At 52.2% G+C, this 20,430-nt stretch overlaps 2 protein-coding genes across 2 annotated transcripts; both read right to left on the bottom strand.

The window, feature by feature from the left end:
- Positions 1-2,971: 2,971 nt before the first annotated feature.
- Positions 2,972-5,981, bottom strand: LOC144139181 (uncharacterized). The gene is made up of 4 exons (XM_077671614.1): positions 5,759-5,981; positions 4,612-4,693; positions 4,055-4,139; positions 2,972-3,405 (listed from the first exon to the last, which is right to left on the bottom strand). Exons 1-4 carry the CDS (start codon positions 5,918-5,920, stop codon positions 3,375-3,377), a joined length of 360 nt encoding a protein of 119 aa, XP_077527740.1. The 5' UTR covers positions 5,921-5,981; the 3' UTR covers positions 2,972-3,374.
- Positions 5,982-13,671: 7,690 nt separating this feature from the next.
- LOC144138083 (uncharacterized) lies at positions 13,672-16,680 on the bottom strand. The gene is made up of 4 exons (XM_077670169.1): positions 16,458-16,680; positions 15,311-15,392; positions 14,754-14,838; positions 13,672-14,105 (listed from the first exon to the last, which is right to left on the bottom strand). Exons 1-4 carry the CDS (start codon positions 16,617-16,619, stop codon positions 14,075-14,077), a joined length of 360 nt encoding a protein of 119 aa, XP_077526295.1. The 5' UTR covers positions 16,620-16,680; the 3' UTR covers positions 13,672-14,074.
- Between the last annotated feature and the right edge of the window lie 3,750 nt (positions 16,681-20,430).

Raw genomic sequence — 20,430 nt, 5'->3', positions numbered from 1 at the left:
CTCCCGATAGCCTCGGTTTCTGATGTCCACGACGCGGTCACGCAGCGCCGTTGTCAGCTCACTAGCTCCTCCTATGAGCGCACGTAAATTATCGCCCCGATCATGGCGTTGAGAGCCGGCGGCACAGGAGAAAAGAGTCGCGACAGCAACAACTGAGCTCGTAGGGTGCAGCGTGCGCGGGCTGCCGGCTGCGTGTGAAGCTCCCACTTTTCTCGGCGCTAGGACAGTTTGCTGGCGCGCCCACAAAGCGAGCTCGCTGTGGATGGCGGCTAGGAAAACAACCTTAGCGGTGCAAAGGAGCACTCCCGATAGCCTCCGTTTCTGATGTCCACGACGCGGTCACGCAGAGCCGTTTTCAGCTCACTAGCTCCTGCTATGAGCGCACGTAAATTATCGCCCCGATTATGGCATTGAGAGCCGGCGGCACAGGAGAAACGAGCCTCGACAGCAACAACTGATCTCGTAGGGTGCAGCGGGCGCCGGCTATCGGCTGCGTGTGAAGCTCGCGCTTCTCTCTGCGGTAGGACAGCTTGCTGGCGCGCCCACAAAGCGAGCTCGCTGTGGATGGCGGCTACGAATACAACCTTAGCGGTGCAAAGAAGCACTCCCGATAGCCTCCGTTTCTGATGTCCACGACGGGGCCACGCAGCGCCGTTGTCAGGTCACTAGCTGCTGCTATGAGCGCACGTAAATTATCGCCCGGATTATGGCGTTGAGACCCGGCGGCACAGGAGAAACGAGCCTCGACAGCAACAACGGAGCTCGTAGGGCGCAGCGTGCGCCGGCTACCGGCTGCGTGTGAAGCTCCCGCTTCTCTCGGCGCCAGAACAATTTGCTGGCGCGCCCACAAAGCGAGCTCGCTGTGAATGGCGGCTAGGAAAACAACCTTAGCGGTGCAAAGGAGCACTCCCGATAGCCTCCGTTTCTGATGTCCACGACGGGGTCACGCAGCGCCGTTGTCAGCTCACTAGCTCCTGCTAGGAGCGCACGTAAATTATCGCCCCGATTATGGCGTTGAGAGCCGGCGGCACAGGAGAAACGAGCCTCGACAGCAACAACTGATCTCGTAGGGTGCAGCGTGCGCCGGCTGCCGGCTGCGTGTGAAGCTCCCACTTTTCTCGGCGCCAGGACAATTTGCTGGCGCGCCCACAAAGCGAGCTCGCTGTGAATGGCGTCTACGAATACAACCTTAGCAGTGCAAAGGAGCACTCCCGATAGCTTCCGTTTCTGATGTCCACGACGCGGTCACGCAGAGCCGTTTTCAGCTCACTAGCTCCTGCTATGAGCGCACGTGAATTATCGCCCCGATTATGGCGTTGATAGCCGGCGGCACAGGAGAAACGAGTCGCGACAGCAACAACTGAGCTCGTAGGGTGCAGCGTGCGCCGGCTGCCGGCTGCGTGTGAAGCTCCCACTTTTCTCGGCGCTAGGACAGTTTGCTGGCGCGCCCACAAAGCGAGCTCGCTGTGGATGGCGGCTAGGAAAACAACCTTAGCGGTGCAAAGGAGCACTCCCGATAGCCTCCGTTTTTTGATGTCCACGACGGGGCCACGCAGCGCCGTTGTCAGCTCACTAGCTGCTGCTATGAGCGCACGTAAATTATCGTCCCGATTACGGCGTTGAGAGCCGGCGGCACACTCTAAGCTGGGTAACCCTTAATAGAGGTATACATTTTCGAATTTTTGTAACCTATAATTTATAAGGTACAAATGTAACCTATATCTTCGTAACCGTTATATACGTATACACGTAAGGGTTACGCAGTTATGGGTTACTTTGCAGCTTTCAGCATGTATACCTTTATATAAGTTACATCTACCGCCGTCCAAGGCCACACAAATTGGAAGGTGTGATGTTGCGCGCCGGGCGCGCTTTCGCCGGCGCCGCTGTGGCGACACCCCCAAGGCGCCTTTCCCGCGTGGTAAACAAACATTGCGTTAGTGGAAGATACGTGCGACCATGCTGTCCATTGCGCCGTCTAAACTTTTGCGTCGGGTGTCTTTTCTTCGTCCCTTGAATAAACTGCCGGCCAGACGGCTGGGGCTAAAAGAGAAATTACTTTTATAAATCCTAAAACACCAGTGCCAAAAAGCTTGAAAATGTTCTCTTAATATATATGCATCGCATTACCTGTTCGATAATCGTTACCCAGGTTGTCACCCAAAAATCTTCGTGAGTATTGGCAACGCTTAAGTCCTATAAACAGGCATAACTAAATTTGATGTTTGCATCAGCTTTGTGCCGTTTAAGAAACCGGTATCAAACATGCATGATAGGTATTTTGCTAAATTGAGCTTTAGTTAAACAACATTAGGCTTTAGTGAAACCAAGCTTGAGTGGAAAGATGCACTTGATAGCATACTTCAAAAAGACGCCAAAGTTATGATAACATAGCCTTAAGCCAAAAATTCTTGTCTGACAACGTAGGCCATGATTATCAAAAGAGAATTGCAGTACATGCACACATATTTGCGCATTTAACAGGAGCACATTTCCAGAAGTTTCGCATCGGTAGTTTTGAACATTCACATTTATTATTATGAAACACCTGTGGGCTATATATTAAAAAGCAAAGCTGCGAACCACCCCAACGTTATTATCGTTCCTTAATGAGTATTGGACGAGTGCGGATTCCTGGGCGAATTGGTGTTTCCTATATTGCTTTAGACTTAGAGGTAAAATTCGGTTTATTCATATATCCTTATTAAACCTATTTAATAAATCTTGCGTGAACAGCTTCACAAACATGGCCAAATATACAAATTCTTTACCTCAATATTTGCACGGATGTATTCAAAGCATTCCGAATTGTTTGGATACTGCCATTGAACAATTTCAGACGAATTCGAGTTTGAGCTACATTTATAAGATGGTTCTCAGGGGTGCACTTTCCCAGTACAGTGTTGTTGCCATGGTTTCCCACAGAAAAAACGCAGAATGTGGGAAAGTAGAAAGAACATTTATTACAAATTCACTTTTTCATACAAAGCAGTGTTTATGGCTATGTTCCCTACATTCTCCGTTTCACTCAGTCTAATATTACACTTGGAATTCACTCGCCTTTACGAATCCATCTTTACACTTCCCTCTTAGGTTCCTCTTTACAGTTCCACCTAAGTTGTGATTCCCACGCCAAGTTATCGTTTTTTATGCAGCACTAACAAGTTTCTAGGCCGATTGCAATCTGTCTTTTGGAGAAACTTTAAATGGTATCTATGATTTCCTGCACGAAAAAAGGCGCATGGAAAAATTCAGAGATAAGCTTCGCAATTTACGTAGTACACAAGCAGGCACAAAATCAGGGCACGCTGAAGATTTCCCGCGGTCATCTTGTTCCCTGCTGCCGCAGATGGAGGTATATATGTGAGGGGCCGTCACTTGGATTTCCCCACCTTGAAGAGCCATCTACAGAAAATTTCAGAAAAAGAACAAAATCCAGTGCAACCATAAGCCCCTCACACCAAACCACAGGCATGTGAAGTACGAAACATATATTGCACGAAAATGAAGACGGAGACCAGAGAATGAAATGAAAGCCCACAACTAGTGATTTACGGCCTTCCCTAATAATTTCACATAATTTCAGTAATCGTTACACAGAGCAATTTGGCCGCATTGTTCAGAAACACCGCGAAGCCACTGTAGTCATACCGGCCAACCTTCCCGAATTTTAATCGTGCCGTGTTCCAGTTTATCTCGCGAAATGTCTCTGCAGGCTCACCCAGAACAGGCAGAAACTTTGGGCTACGAGATACACTGACATACATTTGCAAAAGAGAAAACAAAAACGTTTCCGCGCCTTCATATGGAATCACTAGTACACGCAACAGAGGAAACGTCGCACTAAACCCAGGAAACGTGCTTTCACGATGCTGACGCCATCTGCGTCACATTTTTGGCTGTACTTAAACATCCTCCTCCCCCCCCCCGTGTACTGGCAGTTTCATTTTGAACAAGGATCCCACGTGGAAGCCGAAACGTTTTTCATTTAAGTAAAGTGTTCTTATCGGTGGTTTCTTCCTCGGCTATCAGTAAAAAGGAATCGCCAACTTACATTTTTTCTTCGTCCAGATGTGTTGTGGGAGAGGATACATCTAACTTGCACCGATCTTCAAGTGGCATTCCCAGGAGGTCTGTACCTGTAATGACTCGAAGGGTTATTTGGGTTAAAATGTAATAGGCTTTAGAGCTGGGCAGTTGGTATACATTCATAATGAAACAACACTTCAAACTTGACAAGACGAAAAAAAGAACACAGCACAAGCACTCACTAACAACTGGAGATTTCTTACAGAGCTATTTTAGAAAGAGAGTTCTTCTTGTTGGCTCTGCAAAACCACGCATCTTATAGAATAGCTAGAGTTGCTGAAAAACTACAAAGCTCCATGCAGAGGAAATCGTTATGTGAATTCATAACGTTCATGTAGTAACGAACTGATAGAAAGAGTCACTAAACATGAGGCAAAATAAGATACGAAATATAACATCATAACACTTGAAGAAAGGCCTCGCATTTTTACAAGTGAATCATACTTTTGTCTGTGCAGGCCTGGGTGCCATCTTTACAAAGAATATTTGAATGAATGTGTTTTAGTTATTGCATTTTCATACCGTTGTTTCCGCTGAAATCAGACTTCATTTCAACTTGTGTCATACGCAGGGGAGTCCTGGTTGTCAGCTCAAGGAACACTGCCTGCAAGAAAAAACAGTAGTGCTGATAAGTCATAGCATAGGTAGCCAGATGCAACCACACTTTTTGAACAGCCAGGATCCGAAGGGGGTGCAGAACCCATTTTTACACCTGCACCTGTCTCTGTGTAATTCGACACAATTTCTGTATCATCAAAAAACAACAATCAAGCAGCCTGCATGCTGGCTCATACATACCACCATTCTGTAAAGTCGCTTTACTGCACTACACTAGGATCACGCGAGACAATCATTTTCCCTGCAATACAACGCGAATAAATAAACGACTGATTTGTGCGAATGAGAACAATAAACCACTTAACATGGTGGAAATGGCCCGCTGTCTCAAAATGTCTAACACCAAATTTACCCACTCAAGGAAAAGAATGAAAAAAATGAGGAGTGTTGTACATACGAAAACGTTTTATTGTGCCCGTAAGGCAAACTTTCACAAAAAAGAGGCTTGTGCTGGACAAAAGTGAGTTTAGAAATTTCGGGCAGCATTAAGTGGACTACTTTTCTGTAGCACACACCTTGTGTTTATCCGGATATATTACTACAAGACCAATAAACTAGACACCATTCCGAATATATGCAGCGAGAAAAATGAACATTTCCCGACGGCTGAAACAAAATGATAATACCCAGAGAATAGCGCGATAATGTAAGACTTTAATGGGAAAAAATTCAATTATTCAAACAGAGCTACCTGACAATTACATGGGCCAATAACTCGTCAAGTGCGCCCGATGCAGCGAACAGCGTAAACAAAACGCTCAACACATGACGAAGGCGCGCAAACAGAGCAGAAAGCAGGTCGGTGCTTTCCCGATCGTCCTTTCCGTGCTTTCCTTATCGGTGCTTTCCCGATCGTCCGCTCTAGTCTGACGCAACGAACGCAAGCCCGTGAGTTCATTCAATTGCCGTCGCGGACAACAGAAAACGTCCAGCGAAGCAACCAGTCAGGTAACGAAAATCCCTCTCGAATGCTGCAATTTCAAATTGAAAAGTCCCCAGCGAAAAGATACATCCACTGAAAGCACGGAAACCGTTAAGGGAATATACTCACCGAGTTCGCTTTCACTGGCGCCGGGGCATTGGTCCAACATGCGAACTTGATGCTGGTCGTAGAAGAACGGGCCGTGAAGCGCTGCCAGTCACAAATGGGCTCGCCGCAGCCTCCGCGACTCACGCCGACAAATGAGTCTTGTAACAGCAATCCTCGCTTCATCGTAGGGGTATATCACAGCGGTTAAAAGGCTCGAGTGGCGCGAAAACGCGGCCACCGGGCCTGCCGGCGCCGCCATTTCTCTATATCCCGTCATGCAACGGAGAAATCAACGGCCGCCGGGAGAGAAGGCGCAACGAGCATCTCTTAGAGGTTACAGGGCGTTTTATAGGTTACAACGTAGAGGTTACATGTCAGATTTTGTTGATGTAACCTATAAATCATTATTGTAACCTATAAATCGCTTTTAACCTCACGCTTGTAACCCTTAGAACGGACTGGGATAAAGAAAACATCAAAATGAATCCATTGTAACCTTTATTTTATAGGTTACTTCCGTTTAGAAGTTACATTATGGGTTACCAGGATTAGAGTGCACAGGAGAAACGAGCCGCGACAGCAACAACGGAGCTCGTAGGGTGCAGCGTGCGCCGGCTACCGGCTGCGTGTGAAGCTCCTGCTTCTCTCGGCGCCAGGACAATTTGCTGGCGCGCCCACAAAGCGAGCTCGCTGTGAATGGCGGCTAGGAAAACAACCTTAGCGGTGCAAAGGAGCACTCCCGATAGCCTCCGTTTCTGATGGCCACGACGGGGTGACGCAGCGCCGTTGTCAGCTCACTAGCTCCTGCTAGGAGCGCTCGTAAATTATCGCCCCGATTATGGCGTTGAGAGCCGGCGGCACAGGAGAAACGAGCCGCGACAGCAACAACTGAGTTCGTAGGGTGCAGCGTGCGCCGGCTACCGGCTGCGTGTGAAGCTCCCACTTTTCTCGGCGCTAGGACAGTTTGCTGGCGCGCCCACAAAGCGAGCTCGCTGTGGATGGCGGCCAGGAAAACAACCTTAGCGGTGCAAAGGAGCACTCCCGATAGCCTCCGTTTCTGATGTCCACGACGCGGTCACGCAGAGCCGTTTTCAGCTCACTAGCTCCTGCTATGAGCGCACGTAAATTATCGCCCCGATTATGGCGTTGAGAGCCGGCGGCACAGGAGAAACGAGTCGCGACAGCAACAACTGAGCTCGTAGGGTACAGCGTGCGCCGGCTGCCGGCTGCGTGTGAAGCTCGCGCTTCTCTCGGCGCTAGGACAGCTTGCTGGCGCGCCCACAAAGCGAGCTCGCTAAGGATGGCGGCTAGGAATACAACCTTAGCGGTGCAAAGGAGCACTCCCGATAGCCTCCGTTTCTGATGTCCACGACGGGGCCACGCAGCGCCATTGTCAGCTCACTAGCTGCTGCTACGAGCGCACGTAAATTATCGCCCCGATTATGGCGTTGAGAGCCGGCGGCACAGGAGAAACGAGCCTCGACAGCAACAACTGAGCTCGTAGGCTGCAGCGTGCGCCGGCTATCGGCTGCGTGTGAAGCTCGCGCTTCTCTCGGCGGTAGGACAGCTTGCTGGCGCGCCCACAAAGCGAGCTCGCTGTGGATGGCGGCTACCAATACAACCTTAGCGGTGCAAAGAAGCACTCCCGATAGCCTCCGTTTGTGATGTCCACGACGGGGCCACGCAGCGCCGTTGTCATCTCACTAGCTGCTGCTATGAGCGCACGTAAATTATCGCCCCGATTATGGCGTTGAGAGCCGGCGGCACAGGAGAAACGAGCCGCGACAGCAACAACTGAGCTCGTAGGGTGCAGCGTGCGCCGGCTACCGGCTGCGTGTGAAGCTCCCGCTTTTCTCGGCGCTAGGACAGTTTGATGGCGCGCCCACAAAGCGAGCTCGCTGTGGATGGCGGCTAGGAAAACAACCTTAGCGGTGGAAAGGAGCACTCCCGATAGCCTCCGTTTCTGATGTCCACGACGCGGTCACGCAGCGCCGTTGTCAGCTCACTAGCTCCTCCTATGAGCGCACGTAAATTATCTCCCCGATTATGGCGTTGAGAGCCGGCGGCACAGCAGAAACGAGCCGCGACAGCAACAACTGAGCTGGTAGGGTGTAGCGTGCGCCGGCTACCGGCTGCGTGTGAAGCTCGTGCTTCTCTCGGCGCTAGGACAGTTTGCTGGCGCGCCCACAAAGCGAGCTCGTTGTGGATGGCGGCAAGGAATACAACCTTAGCGGTGCAAAGGAGCACTCCCGATAGCCTTCGTTTCTGATGTCCACGAAGCGGTCACGCAGAGCCGTTTTCAGCTCACTAGCTCCTGCTATGAGCGCACGTAAATTATCGCCCCGATTATGGCGTTGAGAGCCGGCGGCACAGGAGAAACGAGCATCGACAGCAACAACTGATCTCGTAGGGTGCAGCGTGCGCCGGCTATCGGCTCCGTGTGAAGCTCGCGCTTCTCTCGGCGGTAGGACAGCTTGCTGGCGCGCCCACAAAGCGAGCTCGCTGTGGATGGCGGCTACGAATAAAACCTTAGCGGTGCAAAGAAGCACTCCCGATAGCCTCCGTTTCTGATGTCCACGACGGGGCCACGCAGCGCCGTTGTCAGCTCACTAGCTGCTGCTATGAGCGCACGTAAATTATCGCCCCGATTATGGCGTTGAGAGCCGGCGGCACAGGAGAAACGAGCCTCGACAGCAACAACGGAGCTCGTAGGGTGCAGCGTGCGCCGGCTGCCGGCTGCGTGTGAAGCTCCCACTTTTCTCGGCGCTAGGACAGTTTGCTGGCGCGCCCACAAAGCGAGCTCGCTGTGGATGGCGGCTAGGAAAACAACCTTAGCGGTGCAAAGGAGCACTCCCGATAGCCTCCGTTTCTGATGTCCACGACGCGGTCACGCAGAGCCGTTTTCAGCTCACTAGCTCCTGCTATGAGCGCACGTAAATTATCTCCCCGATTATGGCGTTGAGAGCCGGCGGCACAGGAGAAACGAGCCTCGACAGCAACAACTGATCTCGTAGGGTGCAGCGTGCGCCGGCTGCCGGCTGCGTGTGAAGCTCCCACTTTATCGGCGCCAGGACAATTTGCTGGCGCGCCCACAAAGCGAGCTCGCTGTGAATGGCGGCTACGAATACAAACTTAGCAGTGCAAAGGAGCACTCCCGATAGCCTCCGTTTCTGATGTCCACGACGCGGTCATGCAGAGCCGTTTTCAGCTCACTAGCTCCTGCTATGAGCGCACGTAAATTATCGCCCCGATTATGGCGTTGAGAGCCGGCGGCACAGGAGAAACGAGTCGCGACAGCAACAACTGAGCTCGTAGGGTGCAGCGTGCGCCGGCTGCCGGCTGCGTGTGAAGCTCCCACTTTTCTCGGCGCTAGGACAGTTTGCTGGCGCGCCCACAAAGCGAGCTCGCTGTGGATGGCAGCTAGGAAAACAACCTTAGCGGTGCAAAGGAGCACTCCCGATAGCCTCCGTTTCTGATGTCCACGACGCGGTCACGCAGAGCCGTTTTCAGCTCACTAGCTCCTGCTATGAGCGCACGTGAATTATCGCCCCGATTATGGCGTTGATAGCCGGCGGCACAGGAGAAACGAGTCGCGACAGCAACAACTGAGCTCGTAGGGTGCAGCGTGCGCCGGCTACCGGCTGCGTGTGAAGCTCCCGCTTCTCTCGGCGGTAGGACAGCTTGCTGGCGCGCCCACAAAGCGAGCTCGCTGTGAATGGCGGCTAGGAAAACAACCTTAGCGGTGCAAAGGAGCACTCCCGATAGCCTCCGTTTCTGATGTCCACGACGGGGCCACGCAGCGCCGTTGTCAGCTCACTAGCTCCTGCTATGAGCGCACGTAAATTATCGCCCCGATTATGGCGTTGAGAGCCGGCGGCACAGGAGAAACGAGTCGCGACAGCAACAACTGAGCTCGTAGGGTACAGCGTGCGCCGGCTGCCGGCTGCGTGTGAAGCTCGCGCTTCTCTCGGCGCTAGGACAGCTTGCTGGCGCGCCCACAAAGCGAGCTCGCTAAGGATGGCGGCTAGGAATACAACCTTAGCGGTGCAAAGGAGCACTCCCGATAGCCTCCGTTTCTGATGTCCACGACGGGGCCACGCAGCGCCATTGTCAGCTCACTAGCTGCTGCTACGAGCGCACGTAAATTATCGCCCCGATTATGGCGTTGAGAGCCGGCGGCACAGGAGAAACGAGCCTCGAGAGCAACAACTGAGCTCGTAGGCTGCAGCGTGCGCCGGCTATCGGCTGCGTGTGAAGCTCGCGCTTCTCTCGGCGGTAGGACAGCTTGCTGGCGCGCCCACAAAGCGAGCTCGCTGTGGATGGCGGCTACCAATACAACCTTAGCGGTGCAAAGAAGCACTCCCGATAGCCTCCGTTTGTGATGTCCACGACGGGGCCACGCAGCGCCGTTGTCATCTCACTAGCTGCTGCTATGAGCGCACGTAAATTATCGCCCCGATTATGGCGTTGAGAGCCGGCGGCACAGGAGAAACGAGCCGCGACAGCAACAACTGAGCTCGTAGGGTGCAGCGTGCGCCGGCTACCGGCTGCGTGTGAAGCTCCCGGTTTTCTCGGCGCTAGGACAGTTTGCTGGCGCGCCCACAAAGCGAGCTCGCTGTGGATGGCGGCTAGGAAAACAACCTTAGCGGTGGAAAGGAGCACTCCCGATAGCCTCGGTTTCTGATGTCCACGACGCGGTCACGCAGCGCCGTTGTCAGCTCACTAGCTCCTCCTATGAGCGCACGTAAATTATCGCCCCGATTATGGCGTTGAGAGCCGGCGGCACAGGAGAAACGAGCCTCGACAGCAACAACTGAGCTCGTAGGGTGCAGCGTGCGCCGGCTACCGGCTGCGTGTGAAGCTCCCGCTTCTCTCGGCGCCAGGACAATTTGCTGGCGCGCCCACAAAGCGAGCTCGCTGCGAATGGCGGCTAGGAAAACAACCTTAGCGGTGCAAAGGAGCACTCCCGATAGCCTCCGTTTCTGATGTCCACGACGCGGTCACGCAGAGCCGTTCTCAGCTCACTAGCTTCTGCTATGAGCGCACGTAAATTATCGCCCCGATCATGGCGTTGAGAGCCGGCGGCACAGGAGAAAAGAGTCGCGACAGCAACAACTGAGCTCGTAGGGTGCAGCGTGCGCGGGCTGCCGGCTGCGTGTGAAGCTCCCACTTTTCTCGGCGCTAGGACAGTTTGCTGGCGCGCCCACAAAGCGAGCTCGCTGTGGATGGCGGCTAGGAAAACAACCTTAGCGGTGCAAAGGAGCACTCCCGATAGCCTCCGTTTCTGATGTCCACGACGCGGTCACGCAGAGCCGTTTTCAGCTCACTAGCTCCTGCTATGAGCGCACGTAAATTATCGCCCCGATTATGGCATTGAGAGCCGGCGGCACAGGAGAAACGAGCCTCGACAGCAACAACTGATCTCGTAGGGTGCAGCGGGCGCCGGCTATCGGCTGCGTGTGAAGCTCGCGCTTCTCTCTGCGGTAGGACAGCTTGCTGGCGCGCCCACAAAGCGAGCTCGCTGTGGATGGCGGCTACGAATACAACCTTAGCGGTGCAAAGAAGCACTCCCGATAGCCTCCGTTTCTGATGTCCACGACGGGGCCACGCAGCGCCGTTGTCAGGTCACTAGCTGCTGCTATGAGCGCACGTAAATTATCGCCCGGATTATGGCGTTGAGACCCGGCGGCACAGGAGAAACGAGCCTCGACAGCAACAACGGAGCTCGTAGGGCGCAGCGTGCGCCGGCTACCGGCTGCGTGTGAAGCTCCCGCTTCTCTCGGCGCCAGAACAATTTGCTGGCGCGCCCACAAAGCGAGCTCGCTGTGAATGGCGGCTAGGAAAACAACCTTAGCGGTGCAAAGGAGCACTCCCGATAGCCTCCGTTTCTGATGTCCACGACGGGGTCACGCAGCGCCGTTGTCAGCTCACTAGCTCCTGCTAGGAGCGCACGTAAATTATCGCCCCGATTATGGCGTTGAGAGCCGGCGGCACAGGAGAAACGAGCCTCGACAGCAACAACTGATCTCGTAGGGTGCAGCGTGCGCCGGCTGCCGGCTGCGTGTGAAGCTCCCACTTTTCTCGGCGCCAGGACAATTTGCTGGCGCGCCCACAAAGCGAGCTCGCTGTGAATGGCGGCTACGAATACAACCTTAGCAGTGCAAAGGAGCACTCCCGATAGCTTCCGTTTCTGATGTCCACGACGCGGTCACGCAGAGCCGTTTTCAGCTCACTAGCTCCTGCTATGAGCGCACGTGAATTATCGCCCCGATTATGGCGTTGATAGCCGGCGGCACAGGAGAAACGAGTCGCGACAGCAACAACTGAGCTCGTAGGGTGCAGCGTGCGCCGGCTGCCGGCTGCGTGTGAAGCTCCCACTTTTCTCGGCGCTAGGACAGTTTGCTGGCGCGCCCACAAAGCGAGCTCGCTGTGGATGGCGGCTAGGAAAACAACCTTAGCGGTGCAAAGGAGCACTCCCGATAGCCTCCGTTTTTTGATGTCCACGACGGGGCCACGCAGCGCCGTTGTCAGCTCACTAGCTGCTGCTATGAGCGCACGTAAATTATCGTCCCGATTACGGCGTTGAGAGCCGGCGGCACACTCTAAGCTGGGTAACCCTTAATAGAGGTATACATTTTCGAATTTTTGTAACCTATAATTTATAAGGTACAAATGTAACCTATATCTTCGTAACCGTTATATACGTATACACGTAAGGGTTACGCAGTTATGGGTTACTTTGCAGCTTTCAGCATGTATACCTTTATATAAGTTACATCTACCGCCGTCCAAGGCCACACAAATTGGAAGGTGTGATGTTGCGCGCCGGGCGCGCTTTCGCCGGCGCCGCTGTGGCGACACCCCCAAGGCGCCTTTCCCGCGTGGTAAACAAACATTGCGTTAGTGGAAGATACGTGCGACCATGCTGTCCATTGCGCCGTCTAAACTTTTGCGTCGGGTGTCTTTTCTTCGTCCCTTGAATAAACTGCCGGCCAGACGGCTGGGGCTAAAAGAGAAATTACTTTTATAAATCCTAAAACACCAGTGCCAAAAAGCTTGAAAATGTTCTCTTAATATATATGCATCGCATTACCTGTTCGATAATCGTTACCCAGGTTGTCACCCAAAAATCTTCGTGAGTATTGGCAACGCTTAAGTCCTATAAACAGGCATAACTAAATTTGATGTTTGCATCAGCTTTGTGCCGTTTAAGAAACCGGTATCAAACATGCATGATAGGTATTTTGCTAAATTGAGCTTTAGTTAAACAACATTAGGCTTTAGTGAAACCAAGCTTGAGTGGAAAGATGCACTTGATAGCATACTTCAAAAAGACGCCAAAGTTATGATAACATAGCCTTAAGCCAAAAATTCTTGTCTGACAACCTAGGCCATGATTATCAAAAGAGAATTGCAGTACATGCACACATATTTGCGCATTTAACAGGAGCACATTTCCAGAAGTTTCGCATCGGTAGTTTTGAACATTCACATTTATTATTATGAAACACCTGTGGGCTATATATTAAAAAGCAAAGCTGCGAACCACCCCAACGTTATTATCGTTCCTTAATGAGTATTGGACGAGTGCGGATTCCTGGGCGAATTGGTGTTTCCTATATTGCTTTAGACTTAGAGGTAAAATTCGGTTTATTCATATATCCTTATTAAACCTATTTAATAAATCTTGCGTGAACAGCTTCACAAACATGGCCAAATATACAAATTCTTTACCTCAATATTTGCACGGATGTATTCAAAGCATTCCGAATTGTTTGGATACTGCCATTGAACAATTTCAGACGAATTCGAGTTTGAGCTACATTTATAAGATGGTTCTCAGGGGTGCACTTTCCCAGTACAGTGTTGTTGCCATGGTTTCCCACAGAAAAAACGCAGAATGTGGGAAAGTAGAAAGAACATTTATTACAAATTCACTTTTTCATACAAAGCAGTGTTTATGGCTATGTTCCCTACATTCTCCGTTTCACTCAGTCTAATATTACACTTGGAATTCACTCGCCTTTACGAATCCATCTTTACACTTCCCTCTTAGGTTCCTCTTTACAGTTCCACCTAAGTTGTGATTCCCACGCCAAGTTATCGTTTTTTATGCAGCACTAACAAGTTTCTAGGCCGATTGCAATCTGTCTTTTGGAGAAACTTTAAATGGTATCTATGATTTCCTGCACGAAAAAAGGCGCATGGAAAAATTCAGAGATAAGCTTCGCAATTTACGTAGTACACAAGCAGGCACAAAATCAGGGCACGCTGAAGATTTCCCGCGGTCATCTTGTTCCCTGCTGCCGCAGATGGAGGTATATATGTGAGGGGCCGTCACTTGGATTTCCCCACCTTGAAGAGCCATCTACAGAAAATTTCAGAAAAAGAACAAAATCCAGTGCAACCATAAGCCCCTCACACCAAACCACAGGCATGTGAAGTACGAAACATATATTGCACGAAAATGAAGACGGAGACCAGAGAATGAAATGAAAGCCCACAACTAGTGATTTACGGCCTTCCCTAATAATTTCACATAATTTCAGTAATCGTTACACAGAGCAATTTGGCCGCATTGTTCAGAAACACCGCGAAGCCACTGTAGTCATACCGGCCAACCTTCCCGAATTTTAATCGTGCCGTGTTCCAGTTTATCTCGCGAAATGTCTCTGCAGGCTCACCCAGAACAGGCAGAAACTTTGGGCTACGAGATACACTGACATACATTTGCAAAAGAGAAAACAAAAACGTTTCCGCGCCTTCATATGGAATCACTAGTACACGCAACAGAGGAAACGTCGCACTAAACCCAGGAAACGTGCTTTCACGATGCTGACGCCATCTGCGTCACATTTTTGGCTGTACTTAAACATCCTCCTCCCCCCCCCGTGTACTGGCAGTTTCATTTTGAACAAGGATCCCACGTGGAAGCCGAAACGTTTTTCATTTAAGTAAAGTGTTCTTATCGGTGGTTTCTTCCTCGGCTATCAGTAAAAAGGAATCGCCAACTTACATTTTTTCTTCGTCCAGATGTGTTGTGGGAGAGGATACATCTAACTTGCACCGATCTTCAAGTGGCATTCCCAGGAGGTCTGTACCTGTAATGACTCGAAGGGTTATTTGGGTTAAAATGTAATAGGCTTTAGAGCTGGGCAGTTGGTATACATTCATAATGAAACAACACTTCAAACTTGACAAGACGAAAAAAAGAACACAGCACAAGCACTCACTAACAACTGGAGATTTCTTACAGAGCTATTTTAGAAAGAGAGTTCTTCTTGTTGGCTCTGCAAAACCACGCATCTTATAGAATAGCTAGAGTTGCTGAAAAACTACAAAGCTCCATGCAGAGGAAATCGTTATGTGAATTCATAACGTTCATGTAGTAACGAACTGATAGAAAGAGTCACTAAACATGAGGCAAAATAAGATACGAAATATAACATCATAACACTTGAAGAAAGGCCTCGCATTTTTACAAGTGAATCATACTTTTGTCTGTGCAGGCCTGGGTGCCATCTTTACAAAGAATATTTGAATGAATGTGTTTTAGTTATTGCATTTTCATACCGTTGTTTCCGCTGAAATCAGACTTCATTTCAACTTGTGTCATACGCAGGGGAGTCCTGGTTGTCAGCTCAAGGAACACTGCCTGCAAGAAAAAACAGTAGTGCTGATAAGTCATAGCATAGGTAGCCAGATGCAACCACACTTTTTGAACAGCCAGGATCCGAAGGGGGTGCAGAACCCATTTTTACACCTGCACCTGTCTCTGTGTAATTCGACACAATTTCTGTATCATCAAAAAACAACAATCAAGCAGCCTGCATGCTGGCTCATACATACCACCATTCTGTAAAGTCGCTTTACTGCACTACACTAGGATCACGCGAGACAATCATTTTCCCTGCAATACAACGCGAATAAATAAACGACTGATTTGTGCGAATGAGAACAATAAACCACTTAACATGGTGGAAATGGCCCGCTGTCTCAAAATGTCTAACACCAAATTTACCCACTCAAGGAAAAGAATGAAAAAAATGAGGAGTGTTGTACATACGAAAACGTTTTATTGTGCCCGTAAGGCAAACTTTCACAAAAAAGAGGCTTGTGCTGGACAAAAGTGAGTTTAGAAATTTCGGGCAGCATTAAGTGGACTACTTTTCTGTAGCACACACCTTGTGTTTATCCGGATATATTACTACAAGACCAATAAACTAGACACCATTCCGAATATATGCAGCGAGAAAAATGAACATTTCCCGACGGCTGAAACAAAATGATAATACCCAGAGAATAGCGCGATAATGTAAGACTTTAATGGGAAAAAATTCAATTATTCAAACAGAGCTACCTGACAATTACATGGGCCAATAACTCGTCAAGTGCGCCCGATGCAGCGAACAGCGTAAACAAAACGCTCAACACATGACGAAGGCGCGCAAACAGAGCAGAAAGCAGGTCGGTGCTTTCCCGATCGTCCTTTCCGTGCTTTCCTTATCGGTGCTTTCCCGATCGTCCGCTCTAGTCTGACGCAACGAACGCAAGCCCGTGAGTTCATTCAATTGCCGTCGCGGACAACAGAAAACGTCCAGCGAAGCAACCAGTCAGGTAACGAAAATCCCTCTCGAATGCTGCAATTTCAAATTGAAAAGTCCCCAGCGAAAAGATACATCCACTGAAAGCACGGAAACCGTTAAGGGAATATACTCACCGAGTTCGCTTTCACTGGCGCCGGGGCATTGGTCCAACATGCGAACTTGATGCTGGTCGTAGAAGAACGGGCCGTGAAGCGCTGCCAGTCACAAATGGGCTCGCCGCAGCCTCCGCGACTCACGCCGACAAATGAGTCTTGTAACAGCAATCCTCGCTTCATCGTAGGGGTATATCACAGCGGTTAAAAGGCTCGAGTGGCGCGAAAACGCGGCCACCGGGCCTGCCGGCGCCGCCATTTCTCTATATCCCGTCATGCAACGGAGAAATCAACGGCCGCCGGGAGAGAAGGCGCAACGAGCATCTCTTAGAGGTTACAGGGCGTTTTATAGGTTACAACGTAGAGGTTACATGTCAGATTTTGTTGATGTAACCTATAAATCATTATTGTAACCTATAAATCGCTTTTAACCTCACGCTTGTAACCCTTAGAACGGACTGGGATAAAGAAAACATCAAAATGAATCCATTGTAACCTTTATTTTATAGGTTACTTCCGTTTAGAAGTTACATTATGGGTTACCAGGATTAGAGTGCACAGGAGAAACGAGCCGCGACAGCAACAACGGAGCTCGTAGGGTGCAGCGTGCGCCGGCTACCGGCTGCGTGTGAAGCTCCTGCTTCTCTCGGCGCCAGGACAATTTGCTGGCGCGCCCACAAAGCGAGCTCGCTGTGAATGGCGGCTAGGAAAACAACCTTAGCGGTGCAAAGGAGCACTCCCGATAGCCTCCGTTTCTGATGGCCACGACGGGGTGACGCAGCGCCGTTGTCAGCTCACTAGCTCCTGCTAGGAGCGCTCGTAAATTATCGCCCCGATTATGGCGTTGAGAGCCGGCGGCACAGGAGAAACGAGCCGCGACAGCAACAACTGAGTTCGTAGGGTGCACCGTGCGCCGGCTACCGGCTGCGTGTGAAGCTCCCACTTTTCTCGGCGCTAGGACAGTTTGCTGGCGCGCCCACAAAGCGAGCTCGCTGTGGATGGCGGCCAGGAAAACAACCTTAGCGGTGCAAAGGAGCACTCCCGATAGCCTCCGTTTCTGATGTCCACGACGCGGTCACGCAGAGCCGTTTTCAGCTCACTAGCTCCTGCTATGAGCGCACGTAAATTATCGCCCCGATTATGGCGTTGAGAGCCGGCGGCACAGGAGAAACGAGTCGCGACAGCAACAACTGAGCTCGTAGGGTACAGCGTGCGCCGGCTGCCGGCTGCGTGTGAAGCTCGCGCTTCTCTCGGCGCTAGGACAGCTTGCTGGCGCGCCCACAAAGCGAGCTCGCTAAGGATGGCGGCTAGGAATACAACCTTAGCGGTGCAAAGGAGCACTCCCGATAGCCTCCGTTTCTGATGTCCACGACGGGGCCACGCAGCGCCATTGTCAGCTCACTAGCTGCTGCTACGAGCGCACGTAAATTATCGCCCCGATTATGGCGTTGAGAGCCGGCGGCACAGGAGAAACGAGCCTCGACAGCAACAACTGAGCTCGTAGGCTGCAGCGTGCGCCGGCTATCGGCTGCGTGTGAAGCTCGCGCTTCTCTCGGCGGTAGGACAGCTTGCTGGCGCGCCCACAAAGCGAGCTCGCTGTGGATGGCGGCTACCAATACAACCTTAGCGGTGCAAAGAAGCACTCCCGATAGCCTCCGTTTGTGATGTCCACGACGGGGCCACGCAGCGCCGTTGTCATCTCACTAGCTGCTGCTATGAGCGCACGTAAATTATCGCCCCGATTATGGCGTTGAGAGCCGGCGGCACAGGAGAAACGAGCCGCGACAGCAACAACTGAGCTCGTAGGGTGCAGCGTGCGCCGGCTACCGGCTGCGTGTGAAGCTCCCGCTTTTCTCGGCGCTAGGACAGTTTGATGGCGCGCCCACAAAGCGAGCTCGCTGTGGATGGCGGCTAGGAAAACAACCTTAGCGGTGGAAAGGAGCACTCCCGATAGCCTCCGTTTCTGATGTCCACGACGCGGTCACGCAGCGCCGTTGTCAGCTCACTAGCTCCTCCTATGAGCGCACGTAAATTATCTCCCCGATTATGGCGTTGAGAGCCGGCGGCACAGCAGAAACGAGCCGCGACAGCAACAACTGAGCTGGTAGGGTGTAGCGTGCGCCGGCTACCGGCTGCGTGTGAAGCTCGTGCTTCTCTCGGCGCTAGGACAGTTTGCTGGCGCGCCCACAAAGCGAGCTCGTTGTGGATGGCGGCAAGGAATACAACCTTAGCGGTGCAAAGGAGCACTCCCGATAGCCTTCGTTTCTGATGTCCACGAAGCGGTCACGCAGAGCCGTTTTCAGCTCACTAGCTCCTGCTATGAGCGCACGTAAATTATCGCCCCGATTATGGCGTTGAGAGCCGGCGGCACAGGAGAAACGAGCATCGACAGCAACAACTGATCTCGTAGGGTGCAGCGTGCGCCGGCTATCGGCTCCGTGTGAAGCTCGCGCTACTCTCGGCGGTAGGACAGCTTGCTGGCGCGCCCACAAAGCGAGCTCGCTGTGGATGGCGGCTACGAATAAAACCTTAGCGGTGCAAAGAAGCACTCCCGATAGCCTCCGTTTCTGATGTCCACGACGGGGCCACGCAGCGCCGTTGTCAGCTCACTAGCTGCTGCTATGAGCGCACGTAAATTATCGCCCCGATTATGGCGTTGAGAGCCGGCGGCACAGGAGAAACGAGCCTCGACAGCAACAACGGAGCTCGTAGGGTGCAGCGTGCGCCGGCTGCCGGCTGCGTGTGAAGCTCCCACTTTTCTCGGCGCTAGGACAGTTTGCTGGCGCGCCCACAAAGCGAGCTCGCTGTGGATGGCGGCTAGGAAAACAACCTTAGCGGTGCAAAGGAGCACTCCCGATAGCCTCCGTTTCTGATGTCCACGACGCGGTCACGCAGAGCCGTTTTCAGCTCACTAGCTCCTGCTATGAGCGCACGTAAATTATCTCCCCGATTATGGCGTTGAGAGCCGGCGGCACAGGAGAAACGAGCCTCGACAGCAACAACTGATCTCGTAGGGTGCAGCGTGCGCCGGCTGCCGGCTGCGTGTGAAGCTCCCACTTTATCGGCGCCAGGACAATTTGCTGGCGCGCCCACAAAGCGAGCTCGCTGTGAATGGCGGCTACGAATACAAACTTAGCAGTGCAAAGGAGCACTCCCGATAGCCTCCGTTTCTGATGTCCACGACGCGGTCATGCAGAGCCGTTTTCAGCTCACTAGCTCCTGCTATGAGCGCACGTAAATTATCGCCCCGATTATGGCGTTGAGAGCCGGCGGCACAGGAGAAACGAGTCGCGACAGCAACAACTGAGCTCGTAGGGTGCAGCGTGCGCCGGCTGCCGGCTGCGTGTGAAGCTCCCACTTTTCTCGGCGCTAGGACAGTTTGCTGGCGCGCCCACAAAGCGAGCTCGCTGTGGATGGCAGCTAGGAAAACAACCTTAGCGGTGCAAAGGAGCACTCCCGATAGCCTCCGTTTCTGATGTCCACGACGCGGTCACGCAGAGCCGTTTTCAGCTCACTAGCTCCTGCTATGAGCGCACGTGAATTATCGCCCCGATTATGGCGTTGATAGCCGGCGGCACAGGAGAAACGAGTCGCGACAGCAACAACTGAGCTCGTAGGGTGCAGCGTGCGCCGGCTACCGGCTGCGTGTGAAGCTCCCGCTTCTCTCGGCGGTAGGACAGCTTGCTGGCGCGCCCACAAAGCGAGCTCGCTGTGAATGGCGGCTAGGAAAACAACCTTAGCGGTGCAAAGGAGCACTCCCGATAGCCTCCGTTTCTGATGTCCACGACGGGGCCACGCAGCGCCGTTGTCAGCTCACTAGCTGCTGCTATGAGCGCACGTAAATTATCGCCCCGATTATGGCGTTGAGAGCCGGCGGCACAGGAGAAACGAGCCTCGACTGCAACAACGGAGCTCGTAGGGTACAGCGTGCGCCGGCTGCCGGCTGCGTGTGAAGCTCGCGCTTCTCTCGGCGCTAGGACGGCTTGCTGGCGCG

The sequence above is a fragment of the Haemaphysalis longicornis genome, unplaced genomic scaffold (assembly GCF_048455015.1).
Source record: "Haemaphysalis longicornis isolate Haplotype H1 unplaced genomic scaffold, Haemaphysalis longicornis Haplotype H1 scaffold_5, whole genome shotgun sequence".
Classification (NCBI taxonomy): domain Eukaryota; kingdom Metazoa; phylum Arthropoda; class Arachnida; order Ixodida; family Ixodidae; genus Haemaphysalis; species Haemaphysalis longicornis.
Note: the sequence above shows the minus strand (reverse complement) of the source record. Positions and strands in the feature narration are given on the sequence as shown.

Coding starts and splice junctions, on each gene's coding strand:
- LOC144139181 (XM_077671614.1), bottom strand. CDS start 5,920: ATGAAGCGAGGATTGCTGTTACAAGACTCATTTGTCGGCGTGAGTCGC. Junction 4,694..5,758: donor CGCCAGTGAAAGCGAACTCG/GTGAGTATATTC, acceptor TTTTTCTTGCAG/GCAGTGTTCCTTGAGCTGAC. Junction 3,406..4,054: donor CATCTGGACGAAGAAAAAAT/GTAAGTTGGCGA, acceptor AATTTTCTGTAG/ATGGCTCTTCAAGGTGGGGA.
- LOC144138083 (XM_077670169.1), bottom strand. CDS start 16,619: ATGAAGCGAGGATTGCTGTTACAAGACTCATTTGTCGGCGTGAGTCGC. Junction 15,393..16,457: donor CGCCAGTGAAAGCGAACTCG/GTGAGTATATTC, acceptor TTTTTCTTGCAG/GCAGTGTTCCTTGAGCTGAC. Junction 14,839..15,310: donor TGATTTCAGCGGAAACAACG/GTATGAAAATGC, acceptor GAGTCATTACAG/GTACAGACCTCCTGGGAATG.